The 18,397-nt window shown below is 41.3% G+C and overlaps 1 protein-coding gene across 3 annotated transcripts in view; it reads left to right on the plus strand.

Moving 5' to 3' along the window:
• The window catches only part of efcab6 (EF-hand calcium binding domain 6), a 108,394-nt gene that overhangs the window by 21,587 nt on the left and 68,410 nt on the right, over window positions 1-18,397 (plus strand). For all 3 annotated transcript variants that reach the window (XM_067999787.1, XM_067999788.1, XM_067999789.1), the window contains exons 7-11: window positions 6,966-7,084; window positions 8,959-9,089; window positions 10,930-11,078; window positions 14,284-14,394; window positions 15,433-15,519. In XM_067999787.1, the coding sequence (XP_067855888.1) occupies window positions 6,966-7,084; window positions 8,959-9,089; window positions 10,930-11,078; window positions 14,284-14,394; window positions 15,433-15,519 (597 nt within the window). The remainder of the gene's footprint in view (window positions 1-6,965; window positions 7,085-8,958; window positions 9,090-10,929; window positions 11,079-14,283; window positions 14,395-15,432; window positions 15,520-18,397) is intronic.

Genomic DNA, 18,397 nt, shown 5'->3' on the forward strand with positions numbered 1-18,397 from the left:
CTCACCATTTGTTGACGTGGAGATAAAACCATATCCAAAACCTCTGCATCATATTTGTTGTCATACTAGCAAGCAATGCCTCTTGTCTTCTAGGTAATCTCTACTGTTCTTTAAAAAAGAAAACAACGCATTTTTTTCTTCTCTAATTTTCCCCCTGATTTTCATCCCATCTCCTCCTGTTCTAAACTTGTAGAGTTGTGCACTGGTATCTTTCACCCAAATGTCCGGTCTTCTTGTGGGAGCCCAGTGAGTATTCAGAGGTTATTCAATGTTGGGAACATCACAGCCAAGCTCAGGTCCTCCCTTTAACTGGCATCTACACGTACATGCTTTCAATAATAGTCAGTAATTGGGAAGAGGAATACTAGCTGATTTTCCCCTCTGCACCACACTACAGCTCAGTAGCACCCTACTACCCTCTTACCTAAGATAAGCAAATTCAACATAGACCAAAGATCAAACCTGGGGCCTTCCTGGAATGTGTGACAACACTACAACCTTCAAACAACCTCTATTTAACAGACAGGACATTACCTAGTTCCTGGCAGTGATTATTTGTTGTTTTTATTTTTTTTCTGCACAGTTTAAAAATAAATGTTCCACTTACTGTTGTGGCCATCATGAGCTACTTTGGAGCAATCAGCAGGACCCGCCCACCAGATGATGTCACTGCTTGCTGCTGGCAGCTGAAGAGCCTGAAAATCTAAAACTCTTGACAGGGGAGATGTGCTATTTAGTCGGGAGATTTTGCAGATTTTTTTCATTTTACGATAGTATTTCTGGTCAAAGAGTTTTTAATGTACAAATGACGACCTGTTACATAGGTTGACTAATATTTCCCAACAACCTCTGAATACAGTTAATAAGTTTGAGGTGGTGCATTTTGGTAGGAAGAATAAGGAGGCCACACACTACTTGGATAATAAGAGTCTAAATGGGATAGTGGAGCAAAGGGATCTAGGGGTACAGATACTCAAATCACTAAAAGTAGCGACGCTGGTTAATAAGGTGATTTAAAAAAAGGCTAATCAAGCACCGGGGTTCATTTCTAGAGGGATAGAATTAAAAAGCAGAGAAGTTATGTTAAGCTTGTATAGTACCTTGGTTAGACCATACTTGGAGTACTGTGCACAGTTCTGGCCTCCCATATTATAGAAAGGATAGGAATATAGGAACAGGAGTAGGCCATTCAGCCCTTCGTGCCTGCTCCGCCATTTGATAAGATCGTGGCTGATCTGTGATCTAACTCCATATACCTGCCTTTGGCCCATATCCCTTAATACCTTTGGTTACCAAAAAGCATTTGGTATCTCACATTTAAATTTAGCAATTGAGCTAGTATCAATTGCCGTTTGTGGAAGAGAGTTCCAAACTTCTACAACCCTTTGTGTGTAGAAATGTTTTCTAATCTCGCTCCTGAAAGGTCTGGCTCTAATTTTTAGACTGTGCCGCCTACTCCTAAAATCCCCAACCAGCGGAAATAGTTTCTCTCTATCCACCCTATCTGTTCCCCTGAATATCTGATAAACTTCGATCAGATCACCCCTTAACCTTCGAAACTCTAGAGAATACAACCGCAATTTGTGTAATCTCTCCTCGTAACTTAACCCTTGAAGTCCGGTTATCATTCTAGTAAACCTACGCTGCACTCCCTCCAAGGCCAATATGTCCTTCCGAAGGTGCGGTGCCCAGAACTGCTCACAGTACTCCAGGTGCGGTCTAACCAGGGTTTTGTATAGCTGCAGCATAACTTCTGCCCTCTTGTACTCTAGTCCTCTAGATATAAAGGCCAGCATTCCATTTGCCTTCTTGATTATTTTCTGCACCTGTTCATGACACTTCAATGATTTATGCACCTGAACCCCTAAGTCCCTTTGGACATCCACTGTTTATAACCTTTTACCATTTAGAAAGTACCCTGTTCTATCCTTTTTTGATCCAAAGTGGATGATCTCACATTTGTCTACATTGAATTCCATTTGCCACAATTTTGCCCATTCACCTAATCTATCAATATCGCTTTGTAATTTTATGTTTTCATCTACACTGCTTACAATGCCACCAATCTTTGTGTCATCGGCAAACTTAGATATGAGACTTTCTATGCCTCCATCTAAGTCGTTAATAAATATTGTGAATAATTGAGGCCCCAAGACAGATCCCTGCGGGACTCTACTAGTCACATCCTGCCAATGTGAGTACCTTCCCATTATCCCTACTCTCTGTCGCCTTTCGCTCAGCCAACTTCCTAACCAAGTCCGTACTTTTCCCTCGATTCCATGGGCTTCTATCTTAGCTAACAGTCTCTTAAGTGGGACCTTATCAAATGCCGTCTGGAAGTCCATATAAATAACATCCATTGACATTCCCCTGTCCACTACTTTAGTCACCTTTCAAAAAATTCAATCAGGTTTGTCAGGCACGACCTACCTTTCACAAATCCATGCTGGCTCTCTCTGATTAACTGAAAATTCTCGGTGTTCAGTCCCCCTATCCTTAATTATAGACTCAAGCATTTTCCCCACAACAGATGTTCGGCTAACTGGTGTATAATTCCCCAGTTTCCCTCTCTCTCCTTTCTTAAAAAGCGGAGTGACATGTGCAATTTTCCAATCTAGAGGGACAGTTCCTGAATCTAGAGAACTTTGAAAGATTATAGTTAGGGCATCCGCAATGTGCTCACCAACTTCCTTTAAAACCCTGGGTTGGAAATCAGGTCCTGGGGATTTGTCACTCTTTGGTGCTATTATTTTCTTCATTACTGTTGCTTTACTTATGTTAATTTTATCGAGTCCCTGTCCCCGATTCAATATAAGTTTTCTTGGGATTTCCGGCATGTTATCCTCTTTTTCGACTGTAAATACTGACGCAAAGTAATTGTTCAACATGTCCGCCATTTCCCCATTGTCAATGACAATATCCCCACTTTCAGTTTTAAGGGGCCAACACTGCTCTTGACCACCCTCTTTTTCCTAATATAACTATAAAAGTTCTTCGTATTGGTTTTGATATCCCTTGCGAGTTTCTTTTCATACTCTCTTTTTGTAGCCCTTACTATCTGTTTTGTGACCCTTTGTTGATCTTTGTATCTTTCCCATTCGCCAGGATCTGTGCCATTTTTTGCCTTTTTGTATGCCCTTTCCTTATGTCTTATACTGTCCCTTACCTCTTTAGTTGTCCATGGCTGCTTTTTTTGGCAAGTAGAGTTCTTGCCCCTCAGGGGTATAAACCAATTCTGTATCACGTTAAATGTTTCTTTAAACATTTCCCACTGATCATCAGTCGTTTTACCCATTAACAGATTTGCCCAGTTTGCTGTGGACAGTCTCTGTCTCATCCCATTGAAGTCGGCCTTGCCCAAGTCTAGAATCTTAGCAGCTGATTCACTTTTTTCCCTTTCAAACACTACATTGAACTCGATCGTGTTATGATCACTATTGGATAGATGTTCACGCACAGTTAAGCTGTTAACTAAATCTGGTTCATTACTCATTACTGAATCTAGTATGGCTTGCCCCCTTGTTGCCTCTAGGACATACTGCTGCAGGAAACTATCCCGGACACACTCAAGAAATTCACTACCTTTCTGACAGTTGCTAGTCTGCTTTTCCCAATCTTTGTGAAGGTTAAAGTCCCCCATTAAGACCACTATGCCTTTCTTACACGCTTGTCTAATCTCTGCATTTATACAATCTAGCACTTCAGAGCTGCTGCCAGGGCTCCTATATACAACTCCCACTATAGTCTTAGATCCTTTCCTATTTCTCAATTCAACCCATAAGGTCTCTGTTGGCTGCTCACCTCTCGTTATATCCCCCTTCATCATTTAAGTGATTTCATCTCTAATCATTAAGGCTACTCCTCCCCCTCTTCCATTTTCCCTATCTCTCCTGTAGACCTTATAACCCGGTATAATTAATTCCCAATCCTGACCATCCTGCAACCAAGTCTCAGTAATATCTATCATGTCATACCCTCCAATTTGAATTTGAACCTGTAGTTCATTTAATTTATTCCTTATACTCCGTGCATTTGTATACAGAAGTTGGGCCACACACCCTAGCCTGACCTTCAGCTTTGATGCTGGATTAATTGCCTTACGCCTTCTAGTTTTTATTTTATCTGTCGTGCCTAAAGTACACTTTCTTTCCGCTGCTGTACGCTTTTCTCTTTCACTTGTTCTTGAACAACTGTTTGTACTATTTGTATTGTAGATTTCCCCTGAGTCTTCCCCTCTCTTGCTGCTCTCAACTTTATTCCCTTCTGACTCCCCGCTCAGGTTCCTATCCCCCAGCCACTCTGGTTTAAACCTTCCCCAACAGCACTAGCAAACACCCCCGCGAGGACATTGGTCCTGGTCCTGCTCGGGTGTAACCCGTCCCGCTTGTACAGGTCCCACCTTCCCCAGAACTGGTCCCAATGTCCCAGGAATCTAAATCCCTCCCTCCTACACCATCTCTGCAGCCACGCATTCATCCTGTCTATTCTCCTGTTCCTATACTCACTAGCACGTGGCACTGGTAGTAATCCTGAGATCACTACCTTTGAAGTCCTGCTTTTTAATTTATCTCCTAACTTCTTAAATTCACCTTGCAGGACCTCATCCCTTTTTTTACCTATGTCGTTGGTACCAATATGGACCACGACTACTGGCTGTTCACCCTCCCCCTCCAGAATGCCCTGCAGCCGCTCCGTGACATCCTTGACCCTAGCACCAGGGAGGCAACATACCACCCTGGAGTCAGGATATAGAGGCATTGGAGAGCGTGCAAAAAAGATTCACAAGGATGATACCAGAACTGAGAGGATATACTTATCAGGAAAGGCTGAACAGGCTGAGGCTCTTTTCTGTAGAAAAGAGAAGGCTGAGTGGTGACCTGAGAGGTCATTTAAGATAATGAAAGGGTTTGATAGGGTAGATGTAGAAAAAATATTTCTACTTGTGAGGGAGTCCAAAACTAGAGGTCATAAATATAAAATAGTTGCCAATATATACAATTCTTTACCTGAAACTTCTTTACCCAAAGATTGGTAAGATTGTGGAACTGTCTATCACAGGAGTAGTTGAGAAAAATAGCATAGATGCATTTAAGGGGAAGCTAAATAAGCACATGAAGGAGAAAGGAATAGAAAGGCTTGCTGATAGGGTTAGATGAAGTAGGGAGGGAGGGAGGAGGCTCGTGTGGAGCAAAAACACTGGCATAGACCAGTTGGGCCGAATGGTCTATTACTGTGCTGTAGTTTTGATGTAACTACACTGTGTAGTTACTCACTTGCCCATGGAAAACAAAAGATAACTACATTTTAAAAAATGCTTGGGTACCTAGCACACTTTTAAAGAATGAAATTATGGTCCCATTACAACCTTGGCAAAAACTATTCTCTGAAAGTTCTATAACATAATGGATATTATAAAGCAGCATCTTAACTGCACTGAACTGGAACCATAAAATCTATTATTTTCCAGTATCGGAAGTAAGAATTTTCCACCAGTTACATTTAGAGATGTGCTGCAGAAATGCTACTGTATTCCTCAAATGCTTGTGATTCTTGGCATTTGGGAGCTACACTGTGTCCTTCTGGAATTTATGGAAGTGCCCTGATTTGTGGTTGGAGCTAGACTGGATGTGCTGAAATCGTTATTGTTGTTTTGGGGAAGGCGGAGGCGTAAGAGGGTACTTTAGAACCTGCACTGTAAAAACGATGAAAGATGTGCACCATCATTTCATTGCCATCACTTACTGTGGTGACAGAAACTCAATTCTGGTGGTAACTTTAAAAAAAACAGCAGAGTTGTCTCTTTTGCTATAAAGTTTGTCCACAGAGTTTTAACTTTGGCCATGGATGTGAAAGCAAAAGACCTATTTCATGTCCAAAATGATAACAAACCCAACCCTTAATGGTTCAGTGGGAAAATGCACTGTCCAGTGTGGAACTGAGTCACACAAACTGGGAAGATCCCAGGTTTGATCCCTGATCTGTACTAAGCTAACTTTTTTCAGCCAGGACTGTTGTGGCAATTGTATGATTGGCCTCAGTGCCCCTGGGCTAGGGAGGGAAAAATCAGCCAGGGGTCCCACTACTGATCAGTGACACCTACTTAAAAGTGGGTGTGCTTGCACATTGGGTGAGGACAGAATCTGGCTTGGCTACGATAGCCATTATAATTGAATAGCTTGCTGATACTCAATGTCGAGGCTTGCACATACAGAAAGACCGTTTGGGTGAGGTTCCTGAGGGCTGCTTGTACCTATTAAACATACCTCCGCACAAATCAATGCCTTTAGGAAAAGTGGGCAGGAAAGGGAGAAGATTGGGGAACTAAGAAAAGAATAACCTGGCCTCTGTTCATGGGCCAAATTGACCAATTGGCATGTTATATTCTGCTTTGTGTGAAAATTTATTGTTCGCTTGACCGCTGTTGTTGAGAACCAACCAGTTGTAACTAGAATGCAGCCTGGATTATATAAGTCACTATTTTGTTGACTGCTTTTTTTTAAAAGAGAAAGACTTGCATTTATATAGTGCCTTTCATGACCTCAGGACATCCCAAAGTGCTTTAAAACGTAGTCCCTGTTGTAATGTAGGAAACACGGCAGCCAATTTGCGCACAGAAAGGTCCCACAAACGGCAACAAGATAATTACCAGAAAATATGTTTCAGGTGTTGGTTGAGGGATAAATATTTGCAAGGACAACGGGAGAACAGCCCTGCTCTTCGAATGGTGCCCTGGGATTTTTAACGTCCACTTAAGAGGGCGCCTCAGTTTACCGAAAGATGGCACCTCAGACAGTGCGGCACTCCTCAGTAGTGCATTGAAGTGCCAACCTTGATTACATGCTCAAGTCTCTGGAACTCTAACCTACAACGTTCTAACTCTGAAGCGAGAGTTCTACCACTGAGCCGTGGCTGATACTCAATTATTTTTGGTTATTTTCACTGACCTAGCTATATATTTCCATCAGGCTTTGTTCTCGATACCACCTTTCTAGAACTGGGACAGTGAATTACAAGCAATTTCTAGAACAGCTGGGCATCCATTGTGAACCCTGCAACAAACGTGTTTCAGAAGGTGTGGCACAAGGTATAGTCTCAAGCTAATGATGTTGTTCATTTAAGTCAGTAGCCATGTAAATTTCTAATGAGGCTAACTCTTGTCATGAATAACTTGTGGAAATCAAGGTTTCCAGAACTATTATAAGCTACATTTCACTGTGAGCTTTATCAATAATATTTCCAACAGTGATGTATAACTCACCTGTAGTTTCCAGATTATATGGAACTATAAATGGGAAGTAGTTTTGCACCTACAGTCTCCCTACAAGGGGAGTTTCTGATCTCTGCTCTTCCATTGAAGAGAAAGCAATCAACGGAGGCCAGATACTTAATTGCCAGGAGAGATAATTGAAGCCTAGTGGCTTGGGTCACATTTGTATATCCAGCTGCCAGCCAAAGAGCACCATTGGCAGAGGCTTCCTAGGAATGGTGTGTAGGCTAGGGAGCCTTTTAGATTATAGGTTGGGGGAGGTGAAGGGCAAAATATATGTGCATATGTAAGTTTTTTTTTTCCCACTTCAAATTTCTTCTGCAGGGTTATGGCTCCATCACTGTTCTCCATTCACAACAATGGTCATCCTTTATATATAAGTCTAGACAGCAAATGTTTACAAGCTATTCAACATCACAGCCAAACTCGCTCCATCCACATACTTTCCAACAGGGCATTAGATAGTGATCAGAAGTGGGAACCCTGGCTGATTTTTGTTTGTCCCCTATAGCCCAGGAATAATTTACTCTTGTCTGATCCAGTTTTGGATTTCACACAAAACCTGTTCGTTATTGAGGACCTTTGGAATTTTATTTCACTGGGAATTCAGTTAAAGAAGCACAATATTAAGCGTTTGACAGAGATTTTGTTGTTTGGAAAGGGAGAAGACCCTGGAGACCTGTGTTCTTTTCAATAGAAGGATGGCACATATAAGTGATGTGACTGCCTTTCAACATGATCAATTTTTATGTTTGTTTGAAAAAAGGGTTTGCCAACACTTTTTCATGAAGATGCTGACCCTTCGCTTTTATTTTGTGCTGGATGGTTCTTGGCAAGAAACTGGTGGAACTGCTGTCCCTAGAGTCATAACCCAGTGTGAGCTGCCACCTCTAGGAGGAGACAGTTAAGGGAAAAAACTACAGGGAAAAATCTCACTCAGTTTATAACAACAACGTGCATTTATATAGCACTTTTCAAGTAGTAAAAGATCCCAAGGCTCTTCACAGGAGTGTAATCAGGCAAAAATTGACACAGAAGAAAATATTAGAATGGGTGACTAAAGAGGTAGGTTTTAAGAAGCATCTTAAGAGGAGAGAAAGATGGAGCGGTTTGGATGGGAATTCCAGAGCTTAGGGCCTAGATGGCTGTAGGCACAGCCGCCAATGGCGGGGCAAAGAAGTAGGGGATGTACAAGAGGCCAAAGTTGGAGGAACGCAGAGTTCTCAGAGGGTTGTAGGGCTGGAGGAGGTAACAGTGTAGGCTGGGGCGAGACCATGAAGGGATTTGAACACCAGGATGAGAATTTTAAAATTGGGGCGTTGGTGGACCGGAAGCCAGTATAAGTCAGAGAGCAAGGGCTGATGGGTGAATGGGATTCAGTGTGGGTTTGGATATGGACAGCAGAGTTTTGGATGACCTGAAGTTTATGGAGGGTGGAAGATGGGAGGCTAGCCAGGAGTGCATTGGAATAGTTGAGTCTCATAAGTGTGGCTGATGGGAGAATTGGAAACTGGGATGCTTAATGCTGACACTGTATGACAAAATTGCGGAAGAATATGTCCCACTCTTCAGGGTGGCCATCCTTCACTTGAAGAACACAAAATTCCCCCCATTTTTGATGCTGAAAAAAATGATTAAAGAAGTAATGCTTTTGAAAATGTACATATTTGTTTAATTGTGGTTTAATGAAGCAATGAACTGGGAAGATTGTTCTCAAGAGCAAGAGAACCAGCTAAAAGCCCATCGACCAGTGACTGAGGAGTCCACCATAAACTTAGAAAGGTTATCCATGGATGAAATTGAAATGGCTTTTCGAAAAAAGGTACATTTGTGGTTCTATTCTGTTTTATTTTAATGCACTTGACAAGTGGCTGCGCTTGCGTGTTTAATTCAAACATTATGCCAATGTAGATAATGTCAGACACCTGAGAATGAATGATGTGGAGATGCCGGTGATGGACTGGGGTGGACAAATGTAAGGAATCTTACAACACCAGGTTATAGTCCAACAGTTTTATTTGAAAATCACAAGCTTTCAAAGCTTACCTCACCTGACGAAGGAGGTAAGCTCCGAAAGCTTGTGATTTTCAAATAAAACTGTTGGACTATAACCTGGTGTTGTAAAATTCCTTACATGAGAATGAATGAGGCAGTAATCTAATAATAGTTCAGTGGAGTGTGGTGATGTATGACTGTTATAGAGGCAATCGGTTATTTTTAACCCAGGTGCAGTGCTGATGCTGTGATATGACTTAAGTTAGTATTTTCTTCATTGATGTTGGTAAGTGAAAATTACAAATATAATTACCTTTTTGGGGATGGAATACAGGAAACAATCCAGCACACAATATTGGCAGGAAAAGATAACTTGCTTGGCTTTCTGGTTTGTGTATCATATTTTGTTTTGTTGTTTTGTGTTGGATTGTTTTCCATTATCTTAACACTTCTTGTTAATTTATTCACTTCTTAATCCCTGAGGTTAGATTGCAGCCTTGAACTCTGTCATTGATGTTTGTTATGTTTATAACATATACTGTTTCAGTTTACAAGGGAGAATGATACTGCTCTGGAATCAAGTGCCAGGAAGAGTATGAGTCATGATGAGATTGTGCACAAGCCAAAGAAAATTATAATTCGCAACACAAATCATATCATCTCATTGTGTGTTTATAAACAGAAGCAAAAACTATCTGAATAATTTGATAAGACTGCCTGTGTCCTTCAAGCGAGGGAAATTTCATTCTGGTTTTCCTGTTCTAGTGTCTATAGTATGTCAGTATGCATGTGGTGCTTGACCTGTGAAACATTCACAGTTAATAATTATGGCATCAATACCACAGGTTTATTGAGAAGTAATCTGTGATTACTCAAATGCGGTATACGGTTGTGGATCTTTTGTGAGGATAGGGTCAGGCTTGGGTGTAATGCCCCATTGTTGATAGCCAGTTGGGCAAGATACCGGAGGGCTAATGGCACCAGTAAAAACAGTATCCCAGTAAAAGTCAGTGCCTTCAGGAGACATTGGACAAAATTGGAAGGAGGGAAGGGGTTTAAAAAAAAATCAGACTGTTTGATGTGCTAGTGATTCTTTGTTGTTCTTCTGCACGGGGCAGATGCAGAAATACCATGTAAAATTTAATAGCTGTGTTGTGTAAAAATTTAATTAAAGGATAAGCAAACTTGAAAGATAAGTACTGACTATAAAGGGTAATTGCTTTCCCCAGATAATTTTCTAAACAATCCCAATTACAAGGATCCTCCATTTGATCTGCTTCCTAGTATTCGTATCACTGTGAGTTGTTTGTTTTCTGATCAACTTTGCGAGTTATCGGCCTTCTCCTTTAGCCCCAAATCACTGCTGAGTTTTTGCTACTTGATCTGCTACTAAGGTGATTCACATAAAAGCAAATTACTTGGATGCTTTAAGTAATTAAATAAAAGTGGTGTTATCAGTGACTGCATGCCCAATTACCATATAGAGTTACAGATACACATTCAAATACAGTGAAAACAAATGTTTTTTAAAGTTGTGCAAGTCCAGCAAACTCCCTGCTCACTGGTCTCCCAGTCTAATTTTGGATGGAATTTTTCATATCACGGCGACGTTATTTGAAAAAGGAAAAATAAAAAGAGTTAACGGCATGCTTCTCTTTTATTCCCAGGTGCGAGCTAACTATCACAGTTTGGTGCAAGCATTCTTGGCTTTTGACATGACCAAAAATGGTTTAATCTCAGTGGAAGACCTCAAATCAGTTTTCAACAATTTTGTATTTCCCATGAGCAATGAAATCTTTGATGGCCTGATGGATAGGTGAGAGAATAGGAAATGTGTTGTAAATACTGTTTTGATTAACGTCAGATATGTTGTCTGAGCATTCCAAAACTGCTTTTCTGCTCATTTTATTTATGTATTTTGTGTATTTGCAATAATATTACTATTAAACATTGAGGAGCAATGATAACATCTATAAATTCAAACCAGAGGTTGACTTAAAATATGGAAACATAGAAGGCAGAATCAGTACAAATGTAATATCTTTCATGACTACACTGGGCGGGGATAGTTACACCTTCACAATAGCCATTCACAACATTGGTTTTGATCCTACTATGACCTAATATTCCATTAATTGTGTACATTTTAGTTTGCATATTGCTGTAAATTAAACCGTTGCACCCACCAAATTTTTTTTAACAAAAAAAAGGCCCATCATCAACAACCCTTAGCCAACTAACATTTGTTTCTTCAAACCAATCACCTGAGCTGTAGTCAATATAAATTAATCATAAAATAATAAATGCACTTTTTGATATGGACATAGTGCTAGTCAGTGGACTGAGAATAGCTGCAACAGGCTGTGGATCATTCCTCTGATGGATTAGATGGCTAAGGTAGTGGATAATTGAGTTATACAGACTAGGAAGGTCCCAGATTCAATCCTTGGTCTGCGTTTGGTTAGCTGATCTTAGCCAAGGTAGCAGTATAGATAGTACAATTGATCTTGGGTCCCTTCAAATGGAAAAGGTTTCCACTCCTGAGTAATATCCCACCATATCTACTGAAAGTATTGTGTATGGATGTCAGGTGAGGATTTACTCCCTATTTAGGTTTACAAATGAAAAGTGGCCTTTGGGTAAGATATCGGACAGTAATAACATCCTTGGAGCTATGTCCCATCAAGAAGTCAGTGCCTTCAGAAGAGGAGAATAATTGGTGGAAAATGGAAGAGAAAACACATAACATTTGAATTCCTATGTGAAATAGACTTTCAAAAAGGAATTTGATTAACTCATCTTAGTTTTTAAAAAACTTTTACATGTTAGTGCTTTTGGAAAACCCCAGTGTCCACATCAACTACTTCCAGGTCAGCATGGTGCAAAGTAAAGCTCCTTGAATCTAGCAATGCACTTCAATTCCAACCTCTGAAGAGCATTACTGCACCAATGACATTTTTCCATTTCCCACAACAAATTGCCAGTTTTATTCTGTGGGTAGGTTATGCTTTGGGATTTCTTTTATCCTTTTTACTCAGATATTTTTGGTTTCTGTGTTTGAGAGCTGTCGTAGGTGAGCCCTGGTTACTATGCTCCAGAGAGTGTATTCACTTGCCCAGATATCAAGGCAATATTTGCAGCATGTCCAAGTAATAAACAGAACCCTTTTCAGATTATTTCCACTGCTGGTTCTAATTTTTTCATCAAAAGCAAAATACTGCAGATGCTGGAAGTCTGAAATAAAAATGGAAAATGCTGGAGAAATTCAGCAAGTCAGAGCTGTAAATGGCAACAGCAGAACCATTACTTGCTCTTGCTATCTGAAAAAATGGGAGCAGTGGTTATGATCTGAAGTTATTGAAATTAATGTTGAGTTTGGAAGTGGGGTGGTTACCCTGAATACACTTCCTCCTACCACGCTTCCTGTACGGACTCTATTTCCTTCTCCCAGTTTCTCCATCTCTGTCGCATCTGTTCTGACAATGCCACCTTCCACATCAGTGCTCCCAATGTGTCTTCCTTTTTCCTCAACCGAGGATTCCCCTCCACTGTAGTTGACAGGGCCCTTGACCGTGTCCATCCTATTTCCCTCACATCTGTCCTCATCCCTTCCCTTCCGTTCCAGAACCATGATAGGGGCCCCCTTGTCCTCACCTTCCACCCCACCAGCCTCCACATTCAACGTATTATCCTCTGCCATTTCTGCCACCTCCAGCGCGATCCCACCACCAAATACTTCGTCCCCTCCCCATTCAGCATTCCGAAGGGACCGCTCCCTCCGTGACATCCTAGTCCAATCTTCCATCACCCCCAACACCTGCTCTTCTCCCCACGGCACCTTCCCGTGCAAGTGCAGGAGATGCAACTCCTGCTCCTTCCCCTCCTCCCTTCCCACTGTCCAGGGCCCCAAACACTCCTTCCAGGTGAAACAGTGGTTTACTTGTACTTCTTTCAATTTAGTATACTGTATACGCTGCTCACAATGCGGTTTCCTCTACATCGAGGAGATCAAACGCAGATTGGTTGATCGCTTTCCTGAACACCTCCCCTCTGTCCACAAGCGTGACCCTGACCTGCCAGTTGCTTGCCATTTTAATTCTCCGTCCCACTCCCACTCTGACCTCTGTCCTCGGCCTCTTACACTGTTCTAATGAAGCTCAACGTAAGCTCGAGGAACAGCACCTCATCTTTCGTTTAGATACTTTACAACCTTCTGGACTCAACATTGATTTCAGTATCTTCAGATCATAACCACTGCTCCCATTTTTTTGGACAGCAAGTGCTGGTAATGGTTCTGCTGTTGCCATGTACAGCTACTCCTGACCAATCTTTTGTTTCTTAACCTGTCCCATTACCAGCTTCCTTGCCTTGCACCATCATCCCTTTTGTCATTTAATCTCTCTTGCTCTCTACCCTATCACAGACCTTCCCTTTTGTTCTTTCCTCCACCCCCCCTTCCTTCCCCCCCCTCCCCACCCTCTTCCCTGGCTCTGTACTTGCTCAAAAACTTTAACTCTCTTAACATCTTCCAGTTCTGATGAAAGGTCTTTGACCTGAAGCGTTAATTCTGTTTCTTTCTCCACAGATGCTGCCTGACTTGCTGAGCTTCTCCAGCATTTTCTGTTTTTATTTCTAATTTTTTCATAGCGGTTATTTCTCTTTTTCTTACCAACCACAGAAGCGATCTGGCTTGAGTAATTAAATTCAAAAAAAGGCTGTCAATCAAACAAATTTATGAAGAAATCCCAGAGAAGAATAATAATGAATAATACGGGTTGTATGGTTAGATTAATATCCCAAAGTTTTGCTGGATTACCTTCAGAGGGAAATACCTCACAGAGCTTTAACATCTTAGATGTTTTATCTGTGGTTGGTTGTTTCCTTCAGAGAATCACATAGGTGAGATAAAATCCTTCAGGGGCCTAATTTACATAGTCTATAGAACCAACAGATTTACTAAGCCAAATTTCCTTTTATTACACACTTCCTTATATCATTATGTGTTTTGTCTTCTGGTTCAGGTTCAGTATTAAAACTGCTGGCAAAATAGCATGGAAACCATTTTTACTCAACTTTCCAGAGTCAGCAGCTATGGAGAATAGATGGATCTTACCAAAGCAGCCAAACCACAAGTAGGTTTACCTTTCTGGATGGTAAGATTATTGACTGTTTCTGGTAGTATGCTGTTTTTGTTATGGTTATAGATTTCGCTGCAATAGATATTGCCAGTTAAAACAATTTCCTTGCTCCTCAAGATGGTAGGAAGTGGGTCAGCATAGCTACTGGCTTTTCTTACAATTTTACACCTTTAACAAGCCATACTTGACTCCTCTGTATTAATTTTCTTTTGAAGGTTCCTTATGCTTTTGAACATAGTTGTACTCCTTTTCTCTTAATGAGCAGGATTTCAGCTTCCAGTTAAAGTGGCATTTGGGGGGATAGGACAGGTTGTAGCAACAATGTTTCATATGGTGCAACCCAACAGCTAATACTTTCAACTTTATTGTTGCTTTTGACATTTAGTCCATTTTGCCCCTGGACTAAAATGTATATATACTAGTAGATTTTTTGTGATTTGTTTCCTTCTCCCTTGCGACCCCTTCTAGAGAATCTCTCTTCTTCCACAAACCCCCACCCCCAACAAGGACATCATTCTCTTTTTTTTCTCTTTCTTTCCTACTCATTTCCTGGGCCATGGTGCTGCTGAAATAAATGATGTTGGGAGTTTGTTCATCAGAGACAGATTCCTGCACATTTGCATATTGCTTTTCTTCACCCTATCTTTCCCCCTTTCTGCTCCTTTATGTTTCTTTTCCATTTCCCTTTTCTCCCCTTTCTTACTGTTTTTTAAATGCTTTTTCTTATTTGTTTCTGCAAATTTTCCCCACCATTTCTTGCAGCATTCACACCGCTGTGTGGGGAAACTGTGGGAGGGGGAACATGTCACAAAAAGCAACGATTGAGAGGTGCCAGATCATGGTCGTTTTGTTGGGGGTGCTCCAGGTAATTGTGGCGCTAGGATCAGGAGGAGGACAAATAAACATCAGCAGGCAGAGTCCAGTGCGTGCTGGGGGCAGGTCTGGCAAGCTTCTCGGATAAAGAAAGTTGCAGTGACTTCTGGGAACTGTAGTCCTGGGACATTGGATAAACTTAACACACATTTTGTCTAGTTCTTTGCAGGGTGAGGGTGTGCCTGGTACCCAGGATACTCGCAGGTCTACTGCTTGTAAAGCAGGGAATTATGGAGTAAAGCTTGAGTAAGTTTTTTTTTATTGCCACTTTTCTTAATGTTTGTTTATTTGATGAATTTTAATTTTAGAGATTTAGTAAACCATGGTAGCTCTATTTCGGAGAATACGTTTTGCTAGAATGTGATTAATCTAAGATTTTATTGGTGATTGGGAAGAAAATTGAAAATGGGGATAAAGCTTTTGGGCAATATGATTGCTATATGGTAAAAAAAAGTTGTGAAAATCGGAAATAACTAGTTAGAAAAGGAGGAAGTGATCTAACCAGTGAAAGAGAAGAAAAAACACCGATTGAATGAGGTGCCACATAGGATAGCAGTGGAAATGGCAGAAAAATGCGCCGCTGATGCCTACTGCCACCTCCCTGCCCCAATGTGGGTTTCCTTTCACCATAATCACCAGTAGTGGTGCCTTCCCCACCACCACATGCAAGGGGAGGCAGGGCCCATGTTCCTGGTGGAATTTCCTCCTGTCTGCCGCTTCCTGGGACTACCTGGTGAAAGATGCTCGAAAGTCTCCTAGAGGACCTAGTTGGAGGCTTCATCTCTCTCCAAATGGGTGCCATTGTAGGCCCTTCTAGGCCTCAATTTTGTCCAAGGCCTAGAAAATCTGCAGCCGTTTTTGTCTTCAGGGCTTTTGTGCCCCCTGAAATGAAGGGGCGAAGATCTCCTGGTGATGCGGCAGCATCACCCAATCTTCCTGGCTTGCAATGATGGGGATGTTGGGAGCTCATTCTGCATGCATATGTAACCTTGACCCAGGAAAATGGCTTGGGGTTGCAGGGGTGGGCAGAAGTCCCACTGCACCATAAAGAAGGACATCCAGCCCCAATTCTCCCAACTTAACCAGCATTGTTCAACAATGTTATTTGCGTCCCAACTCATTTTAAATTTCACATTTAGTGAGTTTGCAATATACGTGGGCTGAAAATTGTTGCACTGATTTAATTAAAATGCATCACAAGGCTCTGGCTTTGCTAGATACTGATTGTATTTGAAAATCAATATTTCAGCATGACTCACAGCTCATCTTTGGTTTGCATTTATCAAAAATGTTAGTAGGTATCTAGATATGTGACTTCTTTACAAATTCTGTGATCTATGGTGCTTCCATAAGATAAAGAAGAAAAGACTATAGCACCTTATTACACCTCTGAAATATGTCTCAAAGCACTTCACATGCAATGAATTACTTTGAAATGCAGTGACTGTTATGTAGACAAACATGGCAACCATTTTGTGCCCAGCAAGTTTCTATGAACAGCAATGAAATGAAGACAAAGGAGAATCTATGGATGTTGTCTCTATGGACTTCCGGAAGACATTCAATAAGGTTCTGCACAAAAGATTATTGGCAAAAATGAGAGCGTAAGGAAATGGAGGTAGCCTTTTGACTTGGGCTGGAAATTGGTTGGGAAGTAGAAGTCAGAAAATGGTGTTAAATGTACTCAGATATGCAGGATGTGACAAGTGATGTTCCCCAGGGATCTGTTCTGGGGCCTCAACTTTTCACCATATTTATTAATGACTTGGATGAAGGAATAGAGTTATATGTCCAAGTTTGTAGATGACACTAAATTAGGAGAGACAGTAAGTAGTGCAGATGGGAGCAGGAATTTGCAAAAGGACCCAGACAGATTAAGTGTACAAAACTATGGCAGATGGAGTTCAATGTGGGCAAGTGTGAGGTCATCCACTTTGGAACTAAGAAAGATAAATAGGAGTATTTTCTAAATGGTGAGAAACTAGGAATTGCAGAGGAGCAAAGAGATTTGGGAGTCCAAGTATACAAAACCTTTAAAATTAGTAGACAGGTACAAAAAACAATCAAAAAGGCTAATGGAATGTTGGTCTTTATCTCCAGGGGGTTGGATTGCAAAGGAATGGAAACTATGCTTCATTTGTATAGGAACCTTCCTCGGACCCCATCTAGAGTACTGCGTTTAGTTTTGGGCACTGCACCTCAGGAAGGATATACTGGCCTTGGAGGGGATGCAGTGCAGATTCACCAAAATGATACTGGGGCTTAGAGGGTTAAATTATGAGGACAGGTTGCATAAACTTGGCTTGTAGTATAGAAGATAGAGGGGTGATCTGATCGAGGTGTTTAAAATGTTAAAAAAGATTCTATAGGTTAGATACAGAGAAACTATTTCCTTTGGGGGAATCAAGAACAAGGGGACATAAACTTAAAATGTGAGCTGGACCATTTAGGAGAGAAATCAAGAAGCACTCTGGAATTCTCCTCTTTCCCTCTTCCCCCCCCCCCCCCCCCCACCAAAAGGCTTGGATGCTGGGACAGTTGGAGGAGCTTTTGAGACTGAGATCGCTAGATTTTTGTTGAGTAAGGGAATTAGGGTATATGGAGCTATGGCGGGTAAATGGAGTTGAGGTATAGATTGGCCATGATCTAATTGAATGGTGGGGCAGGCTCGAAGGACTGAATGGCCTACTCCTGTTCCTACGTTCCAACGAATGACCAAGTGACTCAGATTTTTCTGATGTTGGTTTTGTGAAGAATATTAGCCAGGATCCCACGATAACTCTGTTCTTCAAATACTGCCATTGCTACTTTAATGTTCAGGTGAACTACCAGAACACTAAAATAAATCTGATATAAAAACAGGAAATGCTGGAAAGGTCATCGACCTGAAATTTTAACACTCTCTGCAGATGCTGCCTGACCTGCTGCATTATCTGTTTTTATACCAGATGGGTTAAATGTCTCATCTGAAGGGCAGCACCTTCAACAATGCAGCACTCTTCCATACTGCATGCGTGTCAGCCTGGATTATATCCTCTGGTCCTGGAGTAGGGTTTGAGCCCACAACCTGCTGACTCATTAACTGAGTCAAGTTTACAGCACGAGATTAAGAAGTTAAAATTGT

Source organism: Heptranchias perlo, chromosome 18 (genome assembly GCF_035084215.1).
Source record: "Heptranchias perlo isolate sHepPer1 chromosome 18, sHepPer1.hap1, whole genome shotgun sequence".
NCBI classification, from domain to species: domain Eukaryota; kingdom Metazoa; phylum Chordata; class Chondrichthyes; order Hexanchiformes; family Hexanchidae; genus Heptranchias; species Heptranchias perlo.